The 12,500-nt window shown below is 45.7% G+C and overlaps 1 protein-coding gene across 1 annotated transcript in view; it reads left to right on the plus strand.

Moving 5' to 3' along the window:
- Nucleotides 1–12,500, plus strand: part of LOC130123118 (uncharacterized) — a 36,521-nt gene that overhangs the window by 2,051 nt on the left and 21,970 nt on the right. Inside the window, exons 2-4 of the mRNA XM_056292244.1 lie at nt 183–284; nt 5,498–5,590; nt 6,914–7,015. Coding sequence (XP_056148219.1) covers nt 183–284; nt 5,498–5,590; nt 6,914–7,015 — 297 coding nt within the window. The remainder of the gene's footprint in view (nt 1–182; nt 285–5,497; nt 5,591–6,913; nt 7,016–12,500) is intronic.

The following is a 12,500-nucleotide window of genomic DNA, read 5'->3' on the forward strand; positions in this document are numbered from 1 at the left end:
CAGTAGTAGTCTAGGTTTATGTTTGTGTTTCCTAGAGTTTACTTGCCTCTCATTCTGTGTGTGTTCCTCTCAGATGGCTGTGAAAGTTTCAGGACATGTTTGTCTCTCTTTCTTCCTCTCTCTCCTGTTCTTTCTTTGGTCCTCCATCTCTATATTGCTCTCTCTCATCTCCCCTCTCTCAGGAGGTGGTGGTTGTGGTTCCTCTGTGGGCAACAACTCTGACCTTTGTGTTTCTGGAAACAACTCAGGATCCATCGGTTCAGGGAACTGTGATACTGTCGGTGGTGAGTTGTGTTTCTCACAGTGAGCTGGAAGGTTCCAGAAAGGGGCAGCCCCACCTCTTGTTGGTCACCTGTACAACACACATATAAATACAGTAGGACTGGATAGTTTTCACCTCCCTCACTCACCTTGTCTTTGTGTCTGTCCTTCACTGCGTCTGTCTCCCTCTCATGTCCTTAACAGGAGGAAGAGGACACCAGACAAGTATTGGAAACGCCACTAATCTGGATGTTTCTTGTAACTCCGGGTCCATTGCCTCCGGAAACTCTTTCAATGTGCAGCAGTAGCAGGTAGGCAGGTTGGAGTGTAGCTGAGTTGGGTCATTTATATTGGACACAGTTTAGTAGTGTGCAGGTGTACGCCTGCAGGTGTGTTGTATGTGCATGTGTTATGAAGGCGTGTTCTCATCTTCTGAAACATTCTTAATCCAATCTACCTTCTCTCTGTCTTTCCTTCTTTCTAGACAAGGGCTCTACACCACGAAGGACATCAGTTCACCAAGTAATATCCTGCAACGAAGAAATAAAAAACATTTGTAATCAGCACAGAAAACCAATGTTATTTGTAATGTTCATGGTATCAATATAAATAAAATCATGACGTGTCATTAAAGTGTATTTGCAGTGTTTTCTTTAATGACTTGGAACTGAAAGAAAGTAGAACATCTTCAAATTCTATTTATTTTCAACATACTGATTAAAACACTATTCTGGATTATATTTTCTTTGCTTATGTGTATACAGTTATATGTGTGTATATACAGTGTTAGAATCCAGTCTCCAATATGAACTCCTCTTCCTGCATCTTAGACATAATCCCCACTAAGCTGCTCTAGGAAGTATTTTCCACTGTTAACAGCCCCGTTATTCTACAAATTTGTACTAATTCTCTGGCCTGTGGTATTTTGCAGACAGTTTAAAGCATGCAATTGTTCACCCATTGCTAAAGAAACCTAATTTTGATCCCCTATCCTAAAGTAACTACAGGCCAATCTCCAACTTGTCTTTTTTACCCAAGGTTCTGGAAACAGTTATTTCATTTCAAGTAGTATTTTTTATGAATAATAATAGTTTTATGTTTTACAGTTCCCAGTCTGGTTTAAAACACTTCCTGGTACCGAGACAGCTCTAGTTAAGGTTACTAATGCCTTACTGCTGGCTGTAGACAGAGGTGACTGCTTGAATTGTGTTCTTTTAGACTTAACGTGCTGCCTTTGACACAGTCGATCACAATATCCTCATACATCGCTTGGAGACCTGTGTAGGCATCAAGGGCTTGGCTCCTGGGTTATTAAGGTCATACCTCTCCAAGAGAACTTTTTCTGTTGTTCTGGGTAACACCACTTTCCTGATGGCTCAGTTGAGTTGTGGTGTTCCTCAAGGCTCAGTTTTCAGCCCACTTCTATTTCCTCTATACATGCTGCCTTGTGGCCTAGTTATTCAAAATCATGATGAGTTTTACCATATTGTGCTGACAACATTCAATTATACGTATATGTCACTAAAACCCACAGCAGCCTAGCAAATCTCTCAACTTGCCTGTCTGATGTTAAACCTTGGATGTCTCAAGATTTTCTTACATTTAATGAGAAGTCTAAGGTCATTCTGTTCGGTCCCCCAAACTCCATCAGCTTTTTTGTGTGGTGCTCATATGGGACACACACATATGCCCAAATCAATTTAAAGAGGATCTGTGTGTGTGTGTGTGTGTGTGTGTGTGTGTGTGTGTGTGTGTGTGTGTGTGTGTGTGTGTGTGTGTGTGTGTAAAGCTCTGTACAGGTGTTTATCTTCCATAGACTCTAGATTATGTTCATCTGACTGATGTTTCAAAAAGTACAAGCTAAATAATGCAGGTAAGGAAATCACAGAGAGTCTAATCAGTTCATCTGGACACAACACTCATTTATTTATTTTATTTTTGGCGACTGATGTACTATTAGCCCCCCCCCCCCCACCGGTTCAGAGATGGTTGTTCCCTCTTCACATGGATGGCCTCTTTCACTCCCCGTTTAAACCAAAGTTCCTCCCTATCAAGGATGTGCACATCCTCAACCTTGAAAGAGTGGCCACTGAACTGTAGATGGTGTAGACTGTGGAATCCTGGTCTGTAGATGGTGTAGAGTGTGGAGTCCTGGCCTGTAGATGGTGTAGAATGTGGAGTCCTGGCCTGTATATGGTGTAGAGTGTGGAGTCCTGGTCTGCAGATGGTGTAGACTGTGGAGTCCTGGTCTGTAGATGGTGTAGCCTGTGGAGTCCTGGCCTGCAGATGGTGTAGAGTGTGGAGTCCTGGTCTGTAGAAGGTGTAGAGTGTGGTGTCCTGGTCTGCAGATGGTGTAGACTGTGGTGTCCTGGTCTGCAGATGGTGTAGAGTGTGGAGTCCTGGTCTGCAGATGGTGTAGACTGTGGAGTCCTGGCTTGTAGATGGTGTAGACTGTGGAGTCCTGGCTTGTAGATGGTGTAGACTGTGGAATCCTGGCTTGTAGATGGTGTAGACTGTGGAGTCCTGGTCTGCAGATGGTGTAGACTGTGGAGTCCTGGTCTGCAGATGGTGTAGACTGTGGAGTCCTGGTCTGCAGATGGTGTAGACTGTGGAGTCCTGGTCTGCAGATGGTGTAGAGTGTGGAGTCCTGGTCTGCAGATGGTGTAGAGTGTGGAGTCCTGGCTTGTAGATGGTGTAGACTGTGGAGTCCTGGCTTGTAGATGGTGTAGACTGTGGAGTCCTGGTCTGTAGATGGTGTAGACTGTGGAGTCCTGGTCTGTAGATGGTGTAGACTGTGGAGTCCTGGTCTGACATGGTAGCTCTCCTGTGTTGTGCCATCCTCTTGGACAGTCACACACCTTAATCTCTTGGCATGGATCCTCGGACATGAGAGACACCAATAACGATGACAAGTCACGACGATCCTCCTGGCACTTAACTGCTACACTATTTTGCTCTGTTTGTGCCGGGGGACTCGATCCTTGGGGTGGACCAACTTCTGGTGCAGAGTGTTTTGGGGTTTTGGTCGTTTGTGACCTTAACTAGAGCTGTCTCAGTACAATGAAGTGCTCTAAAACCAGAGTGGAAACTGTTAACAACGCCATTAAGTGTTCATGAAAAATACCAACTGAGATGAAATGACTTTCTCCACAGCCTTAGATAAGAAGACAATTTGGAGATTAGTCTGCAGTTAATTAAGGACAGGGGGTCCAAATTAGGTTTCATTAGTAATGGGTGAACAATGGCGTGCTTAAAACTGTCTGGAAGAGAACCAGAGTTCAGAGAATGATGATTCTCCAATGTTCTTGGTCACAGAGCACCAAACTACACTGAGCTGCTGGACAACAAGCCTAAAGCACACAAAGCCATGAAGAGCCACGTGACACGGAAAACTCCTGTTCTGCATCACACTTGGACTTCTTCCCTGCTGGTCTTGGTGCAGTCAGTGAGGAAGACAGTGAAAGGTTTCACCAGGACATTGCCACCATAGAAAAGAGGTGTCAGGGCAACTGGATGCATCACTGTCGGCTGACTGTTGCTGGACACTGACACGAGAGGCACCAGATGCTGAGGACAAACCAACACCATCTGCAACACAATTTAAGCTCCGCTGAACTAACACAGTGTCTCAGCATCATTATGAGATTAAACATGTCACATTCAAGAAAAGCTGTTTGAATGTTTCCCCAACTTCCTCCGTGATCCAGCACATCTGAGATTATGTTGTGTTCAGCTTGACGTTGTCTATCGTCATCTCTCACTTTTTCAGGCAGCAAAATGTCTGAAACTATTTGTTGTCCAGTCTTACTAAGAATTTGTAGAATAATGTGTGTGTGTGTGTGTGTGTGTGTGTGTGTGTGTGTGTGTGTGTGTGTGTGTGTGTGAGTTGACAGTAAAACTCTTTACAGGTGTTTATCTTCCATAGAATCCATGACGTCAGGTGGAGGTGAGGAGGAGGAGGAGGAGGAGGGAGGACAAGAAGGAACAAGTCCAGATGTAGGTTTACAACACATATGAAGAACTTGCTTCATATTCTGATAACACTCAATATGATGCTGAGCTAAAAGGTTTCACACTAACATTTACTTCATTTGACTGATGTCCTCAACAACAGATTTCTTAGCATGATTTAGCCTCCAAACATGTCCCACTATCGTCCCCAAAGTGTCCTGAGACATATTTGACCTGTCCAGAAGTACACATGGACTGTCCCAAAACTGAGATATTCTCTGTCATGTTAACATCATATTTCACACATGAAGAGCAGCACGTGGCCCAGTGGTCAGCACTGTTGCCTCCCAGCAAGAAGGTCGTGGGTTCGAACCCCCGGCCGTCCCAGCTCCTCTCTGTGTGGAGTTTGCATGTGGTCCCGTGTCTGCGTGGGGTCCCTCCCACCATCAAAAAGACATGCATGTTAGGGTTAATACTCCTGCCTGTGTCCCTGAGCAAGGCAGTGGAAATCAGAAGTGGGGCTGGTCCCCGGGTGCTGCAGCTGCCACTGCTGCTACACAACAGGATGGATACATGCAGACAACACACTCACTGTAAGAAGACAAAGACACAGGAAGTGTCTTCTTCCTCTAAACACAACCACGTCACCACAAGTTGTGTTGTCATGTTTCACTGCCAGCTGATACTGTACCACTGGAAAGAAAAACCAAATCAAGACATTATTGATGAGCGACATGCCCCCCCTCCCCTCCTCCTCCTCCTCCTCCTCCTCCTCCTCCTCTCCAGTTCCTCTGAAGACATGAAGATTCTGTGGAAGAGAGTGGGACCTGCTGAACTAGAAAAACACCTGTCAACTACAGTAAGGAGTCTGGCACAGCCACACCCCAGCAGGAGGGTTTAAAAGCAGAGAGTTGTCTCTCCTCCTCCTCCTCCTCCTCACATGTGCAGCTGAAAGCAACAAGCTCACTTCACATCACAGGACAACGAGCTCAAACCTCCGGTAAGAGAAAGAGAGGAAGTGTGTGTCTGTATCTGCTCCGTCTGTTATTCTATCTGGATTCATCCCATTTGTTAGGCTTACTTCACTATTACATGTATTCTATCACACACACACACACACACACACACACACACACACACACACACACACACACACACACACTATGTGTGGTGGTGAAAGCCCCAGCAGCTTGACCAGATGTTGTGCAGCAGATGTCCTCAAGTCCAGAGTGTGTGCTCAGTTCTAGAACAGTTGCATTGAACTCACCGTGTGCTTGTGTTGCAGCAGCGATGGCAGACCAGATTGGCAACAACAGTGGCTTTAACATTGCTAACAACTCAGGACAGATTGGTTCTGGGAATAACTTCTCAGTCCAAGGTGAGAGCTACACCTTTACATGTGCTGCATACTTTCATTTGTCTGTGTGTTTGCTGAAATGACCTCTAGATGTTTCCCTTCTTTAGTCTAGATTTATGTTTCTTTAGATTTATCTTAGATTTATGTGCCGAGAGAGGAGGTGTGGTATTGTAGGAGGAAGTCGGGAGTTGCAGAGAAGTATGTAGGAGTGGTGCAGGATATGTATGAGGGCAGTGTGGCAGTGGTGAGGTGGTGGTTGGAATGACAGATGGGGTCAAGGTGGAGGTGGGACTACATCAAGGATCGGCTCTGAGCCCTTTCTTGTTTGCAGTGGTGATGGACAGGTTGATGGATGAGATCAGGCAGGAGTCTCTGTGGACGATGATGTTTGCGGATGACATTATGATCTGTAGTGAGAGTAGGGTGCAGGTGGAGGAGAGCCTGGAGAGGTGAAGGTATGCACTGGAGAGAAGAGCAATGAAAGTCAGTAGGAGCAAGACAGAATACCTATGTGTGAATGAGAGGGAGGACAGTGGAATGGTGAGGATGCAAGGAGTGGAGGTGATGAAGGTGTATGAGTTTAAATACTTGGGGTCAACTGTCCAAAGTAACGGGGAGTGCAGGAGAGAGGTGAAGAAGAGAGTGCAGGCAGGGTGGAGTGGGTGGAGAAGAGTGTCAGGAGTGATTTGTGACTGCCAGGGAAGAGGAGAAGAGGAAGGCCAAAGAGGAGGTTTATGGAGGTGGTGAGGGAGGACATGCAGGTGGCTGGTGTGTCAGAGGAAGATGCAGAGGACAGGAAGAGATGGAAACGGATGATCAGCTGTGGCGCCCCCTAAAGGGAGCAGCCGAAAGGAGCCGTAGTAGTAGTAGCAGTAGTAGTAGTAGTGGTAGCAGTAGTAGTAGTATTAGTAGTAGTAGTAGTAGTAGTAGCAGTAGTAGCAGTAGTAGTAGTAGTAGTAGCAGTAGCAGTAGCAGTAGTAGTAGCTGTAGCAGTAGTAGTAGTAGTAGCAGTAGTAGTAGTAGTAGCAGTAGCAGTAGTAGCAGTAGTATTAGTAGTAGTAGTAGTAGCAGTAGCAGTAGTAGTATTAGTAGCAGTAGCAGTATTAGTAGTAGCAGTAGTAGTAGCAGTAGCAGTAGCAGTAGTAGTAGTAGTATTAGTAGTAGCAGTAGTAGTCTAGGTTTATGTTTGTGTTTCCTAGAGTTTACCTGCCTCTCATTCTGTGTGTGTTCCTCTCAGATGGCTGTGAAAGTTTCAGGACATGTTTGTCTCTCTTTCTTCCTCTCTCCTGTTCTTTCTTTGGTCCTCCATCTCTATATTGCTCTCTCTCATCTCCCCTCTCTCAGGAGGTGCTGGTTGTGGTTCCTCTGTGGGCAACAACTCTGACCTTTGTGTTTCTGGAAACAACTCAGGATCCATCGGTTCAGGGAACTGTTATACTGTCGGTGGTGAGTTGTGTTTCTCACAGTGAGCTGGAAGGTTCCAGAAAGGGGCAGCCCCACCTCTTGTTGGTCACCTGTACAACACACATATAAATACAGTAGGACTGGATAGTTTTCACCTCCCCCACTCACCTTGTCTTTGTGTCTGTCCTTCACTGCGTCTGTCTCCCTCTCATTTCCTTAACAGGAGGAAGAGGACACCAGACAAGTATTGGAAACGCCACTAATCTGGATGTTTCTTGTAACTCCGGGTCCATTGCCTCCGGAAACTCTTTCAATGTGCAGCAGTAGCAGGTAGGCAGGTTGGAGTGTAGCTGAGTTGGGTCATTTATATTGGACACAGTTTTAGTAGTGTGCAGGTGTACGCCTGCAGGTGTGTTGTATGTGCATGTGTTATGAAGGCGTGTTCTCATCTTCTGAAACATTCTTAATCCAATCTACCTTCTCTCTGTCTTTCCTTCTTTCTAGACAAGGGCTCTACACCACGAAGGACATCAGTTCACCAAGTAATATCCTGCAACGAAGAAATAAAAAACATTTGTAATCAGCACAGAAAACCAATGTTATTTGTAATGTTCATGGTATCAATAGAAATAAAATCATGACGTGTCATTAAAGTGTATTTGCAGTGTTTTCTTCAATGACTTGGAACTGAAGGAAAGTAGAACATCTTCAAATTCTATTTATTTTCAACATACTGATTAAAACACTATTCTGGATTATATTTTCTTTGCTTATGTGTATACAGTTATATGTGTGTATATACAGTGTTAGAATCCAGTCTCCAATATGAACTCCTCTTCCTGCACCTTAGACATAATCCCCACTAAACTGCTCGAGGAAGTATTTTCCACTGTTAACAGCCCCGTTATTCTACAAATTTGTACTAATTCTCTGGCCTGTGGTATTTTGCAGACAGTTTAAAGCATGCAATTGTTCACCCATTGCTAAAGAAACCTAATTTTGATCCCCTATCCTAAAGTAACTACAGGCCAATCTCCAACTTGTCTTTTTTACCCAAGGTTCTGGAAACAGTTATTTCATTTCAAGTAGTATTTTTTATGAATAATAATAGTTTTATGTTTTACAGTTCCCAGTCTGTTTTAAAACACTTCCTGGTACCGAGACAGCTCTAGTTAAGGTTACTAATGCCTTACTGCTGACTGTAGACAGAGGTGACTGCTTGAATTGTGTTCTTTTAGACTTAACGTGCTGCCTTTGACACAGTCGATCACAATATCCTCTTACATCGCTTGGAGACCTGTGTAGGCATCAAGGGCTTGGCTCCTGGGTTATTAAGGTCATACCTCTCCAAGAGAACTTTTTCTGTTGTTCTGGGTAACACCACTTTCCTGATGGCTCAGTCGAGTTGTGGTGTTCCTCAAGGCTCAGTTTTCAGCCCACTTCTATTTCCTCTATACGTGCTGCCTTGTGGCCTAGTTATTCAAAATCATGATGAGTTTTACCATATTGTGCTGACAACATTCAATTATACGTATATGTCACTAAAACCCACAGCAGCCTAGCAAATCTCTCAACTTGCCTGTCTGATGTTAAACCTTGGATGTCTCAAAATTTTCTTACATTTAATGAGAAGTCTAAGGTCATTCTGTTCGGTCCCCCAAACTCCATCAGCTTTTTTGTGTGGTGCTCATATGGGACACACACATATGCCCAAATCAATTTAAAGAGGATCTGTGTGTGTGTGTGTGTGTGTGTGTGTGTGTGTGTGTGTGTGTGTGTGTGTGTGTGTGTGTGTGTGTGTGTGTGTGTGTGTGTGTGTGTGTGTGTGTGTGTGTGTAAAGCTCTGTACAGGTGTTTATCTTCCATAGACTCTATGTCATCAGGTGGAAGTGAGGAGGAGGAGGGAGGACAAGAGGGAACAAGTCATGGTGAAGTTTAAAAGGACAAATGAAGAAGGTGTTTCATATTCCTGATAACACACAACATGACACCTCAGCCAAAAGGGGTTTCACACTCAGATTATGTTCATCTGACTGATGTTTCAAAAAGGACAAGCTAAATAATGCAGGTAAGGAAATCACAGAGAGTCTAATCAGTTCATCTGGACACAACACTCATTTATTTATTTTATTTTTGGCGACTGATGTACTATTAGCCCCCCCCCCCCCCCCCACCGGTTCAGAGATGGTTGTTCCCTCTTCACATGGATGGCCTCTTTCACTCCCCGTTTAAACCAAAGTTCCTCCCTATCAAGGATGTGCACATCCTCAACCTTGAAAGAGTGGCCACTGAACTGCAGATGGTGTAGACTGTGGAATCCTGGTCTGTAGATGGTGTAGAGTGTGGAGTCCTGGCCTGTAGATGGTGTAAAATGTGGAGTCCTAGCCTGTATATGGTGTAGAGTGTGGAGTCCTGGTCTGCAGATGGTGTAGACTGTGGAGTCCTGGTCTGTAGATGGTGTAGCCTGTGGAGTCCTGGCCTGCAGATGGTGTAGAGTGTGGAGTCCTGGTCTGTAGAAGGTGTAGAGTGTGGTGTCCTGGTCTGCAGATGGTGTAGACTGTGGTGTCCTGGTCTGCAGATGGTGTAGAGTGTGGAGTCCTGGTCTGCAGATGGTGTAGAGTGTGGAGTCCTGGCTTGTAGATGGTGTAGACTGTGGAGTCCTGGCTTGTAGATGGTGTAGACTGTGGAGTCCTGGCTTGTAGATGGTGTAGACTGTGGAGTCCTGGCTTGTAGATGGTGTAGACTGTGGAGTCCTGGTCTGTAGATGGTGTAGACTGTGGAGTTCTGGTCTGTAGATGGTGTAGACTGTGGAGTCCTGGCTTGTAGATGGTGTAGACTGTGGAGTCCTGGTCTGTAGATGGTGTAGACTGTGGAGTCCTGGTCTGTAGATGGTGTAGACTGTGGAGTCCTGGTTTGTAGATGGTGTAGAGTTTGGAGTCCTGGTCTGTAGATGGTGTAGACTGTGGAGTCCTGGTCTGTAGATGGTGTAGACTGTGGAGTCCTGGTCTGTAGATGGTGTAGACTGTGGTGTCCTGGTCTGTAGATAGTGCAGAGTGTGGAGTCCTGGTCTGTAGATGGTGTAGACTGTGGAGTCCTGGTCTGCAGATGGTGTAGACTGTGGAGTCCTGGTCTGTAGATGGTGTAGACTGTGGAGTCCTGGTCTGTAGATGGTGTAGACTGTGGAGTCCTGGTCTGTAGATGGTGTAGAGTGTGGTGTCCTGGTCTGCAGATGGTGTAGAGTGTGGAGTCCTGGTCTGCAGATGGTGTAGAGTGTGGAGTCCTGGTCTGCAGATGGTGTAGAGTGTGGAGTCCTGGCTTGTAGATGGTGTAGACTGTGGAGTCCTGGCTTGTAGATGGTGTAGACTGTGGAGTCCTGGTCTGTAGATGGTGTAGACTGTGGAGTCCTGGTCTGTAGATGGTGTAGACTGTGGAGTCCTGGCCTGCAGATGGTGTAGACTGTGAAGTCCTGGGCTGTAGATGGTGTAGACTGTGGAGTCCTGGTCTGTAGATGGTGTAGAGTGTGGAGTCCTGGTCTGTAGATGGTGTAGACTGTGGAGTCCTGGTCTGTAGATGGTGTAGACTGTGGAGTCCTGGTCTGTAGATGGTGTAGAGTGTGGAGTCCTGGTCTGTAGATGGTGTAGAGTGTGGAGTCCTGGTCTGTAGATGGTGTAGACTGTGGAGTCCTGGTCTGTAGATGGTGTAGAGTGTGGAGTCCTGGTCTGTAGATGGTGTAGAGTGTGGAGTCCTGGTCTGTAGATGGTGTAGAGTGTGGAGTCCTGGTCTGTAGATGGTGTAGACTGTGGAGTCCTGGTCTGTAGATGGTGTAGACTGTGGAGTCCTGGTCTGACATGTTAGCTCTCCTGTGTTGTACCATCCTCTTGGACAGTCACACACCTTAATCTCTTGGCATGGATCCTCGGACATGAGAGACACCAATAACGATGACAAGTCACGGCAATCCTCCTGGCACTTAACCGCTACACTATGTTGCTCTGTTTGTGCCGGGGGACTCGATCCTTGGGGTGGACCAACTTCTGGTGCAGAGTGTTTTGGGGTTTTGGTCGTTTGTGACCTTAACTAGAGCTGTCTCAGTACAATGAAGTGCTCTAAAACCAGAGTGGAAACTGTTAACAACGCCATTAAGTGTTCATGAAAAATACCAACTGAGATGAAATTACTTTCTCCACAGCCTTAGATAAGAAGACAATTTGGAGATTAGTCTGCAGTTAATTAAGGACAGGGGGTCCAAATTAGGTTTCATTAGTAATGAGTGAACAATGGCGTGCTTAAAACTGTCTGGAAGAGAACCAGAGTTCAGAGAATGATGATTCTCCAATGTTCTTGGTCACAGAGCACCAAACTACACTGAGCTGCTGGACAACAAGCCTAAAGCACACAAAGCCATGAAGAGCCACGTGACACGGAAAACTCCTGTTCTGCATCACACTTGGACTTCTTCCCTGCTGGTCTTGGTGCAGTCAGTGAGGAAGACAGTGAAAGGTTTCACCAGGACATTGCCACCATAGAAAAGAGGTGTCAGGGCAACTGTATGCATCACTGTCGGCTGACTGTTGCTGGACACTGACACGAGAGGCACCAGATGCTGAGGACAAACCAACACCATCTGCAACACAATTTAAGCTCCGCTGAACTAACACAGTGTCTCAGCATCATTATGAGATTAAACATGTCACATTCAAGAAAAGCTGTTTGAATGTTTCCCCAACTTCCTCCGTGATCCAGCACATCTGAGATTATGTTGTGTTCAGCTTGACGTTGTCTATCGTCATCTCTCACTTTTTCAGGCAGCAAAATGTCTGAAACTATTTGTTGTCCAGTGTTACTAAGAATTTGCAGAATAATGTGTGTGTGTGTTTGTGTGTGTGTGTGTGCGTGTGTGTGTGTGTGTGTGTGTGTGTGTGTGTGAGTTGACAGTAAAACTCTTTACAGGTGTTTATCTTCCATAGAATCCATGACGTCAGGTGGAGGTGAGGAGGAGGAGGAGGAGGGAGGACAAGAAGGAACAAGTCCAGATGTAGGTTTACAACACATATGAAGAACTTGCTTCATATTCTGATAACACTCAATATGATGCTGAGCTAAAAGGTTTCACACTAACATTTACTTCATTTGACTGATGTCCTCAACAACAGATTTCTTAGCAGGATTTAGCCTCCAAACATGTCCCACTATCGTCCCCAAAGTGTCCTGAGACATATTTGACCTGTCCAGAAGTACACATGGACTGTCCCAAAACTGAAATATTCTCTGTCATGTTAACATCATATTTCACACATCAAAAGCAGCACGTGGCCCAGTGGTCAGCACTGTTGCCTCCCAGCAAGAAGGTCGTGGGTTCGAACCCCCGGCCGTCCCAGCTCCTCTCTGTGTGGAGTTTGCATGTGGTCCCGTGTCTGCGTGGGTTCCCTCCCACCATCAAAAAGACATGCATGTTAGGGTTAATACTCCTGCCTGTGTCCCTGAGCAAGGCAGTGGAAATCAGAAGTGGGGCTGGTCCCCGGGTGCT

Source organism: Lampris incognitus, chromosome 13 (genome assembly GCF_029633865.1).
Source record: "Lampris incognitus isolate fLamInc1 chromosome 13, fLamInc1.hap2, whole genome shotgun sequence".
In the NCBI taxonomy this organism is placed as follows: domain Eukaryota; kingdom Metazoa; phylum Chordata; class Actinopteri; order Lampriformes; family Lampridae; genus Lampris; species Lampris incognitus.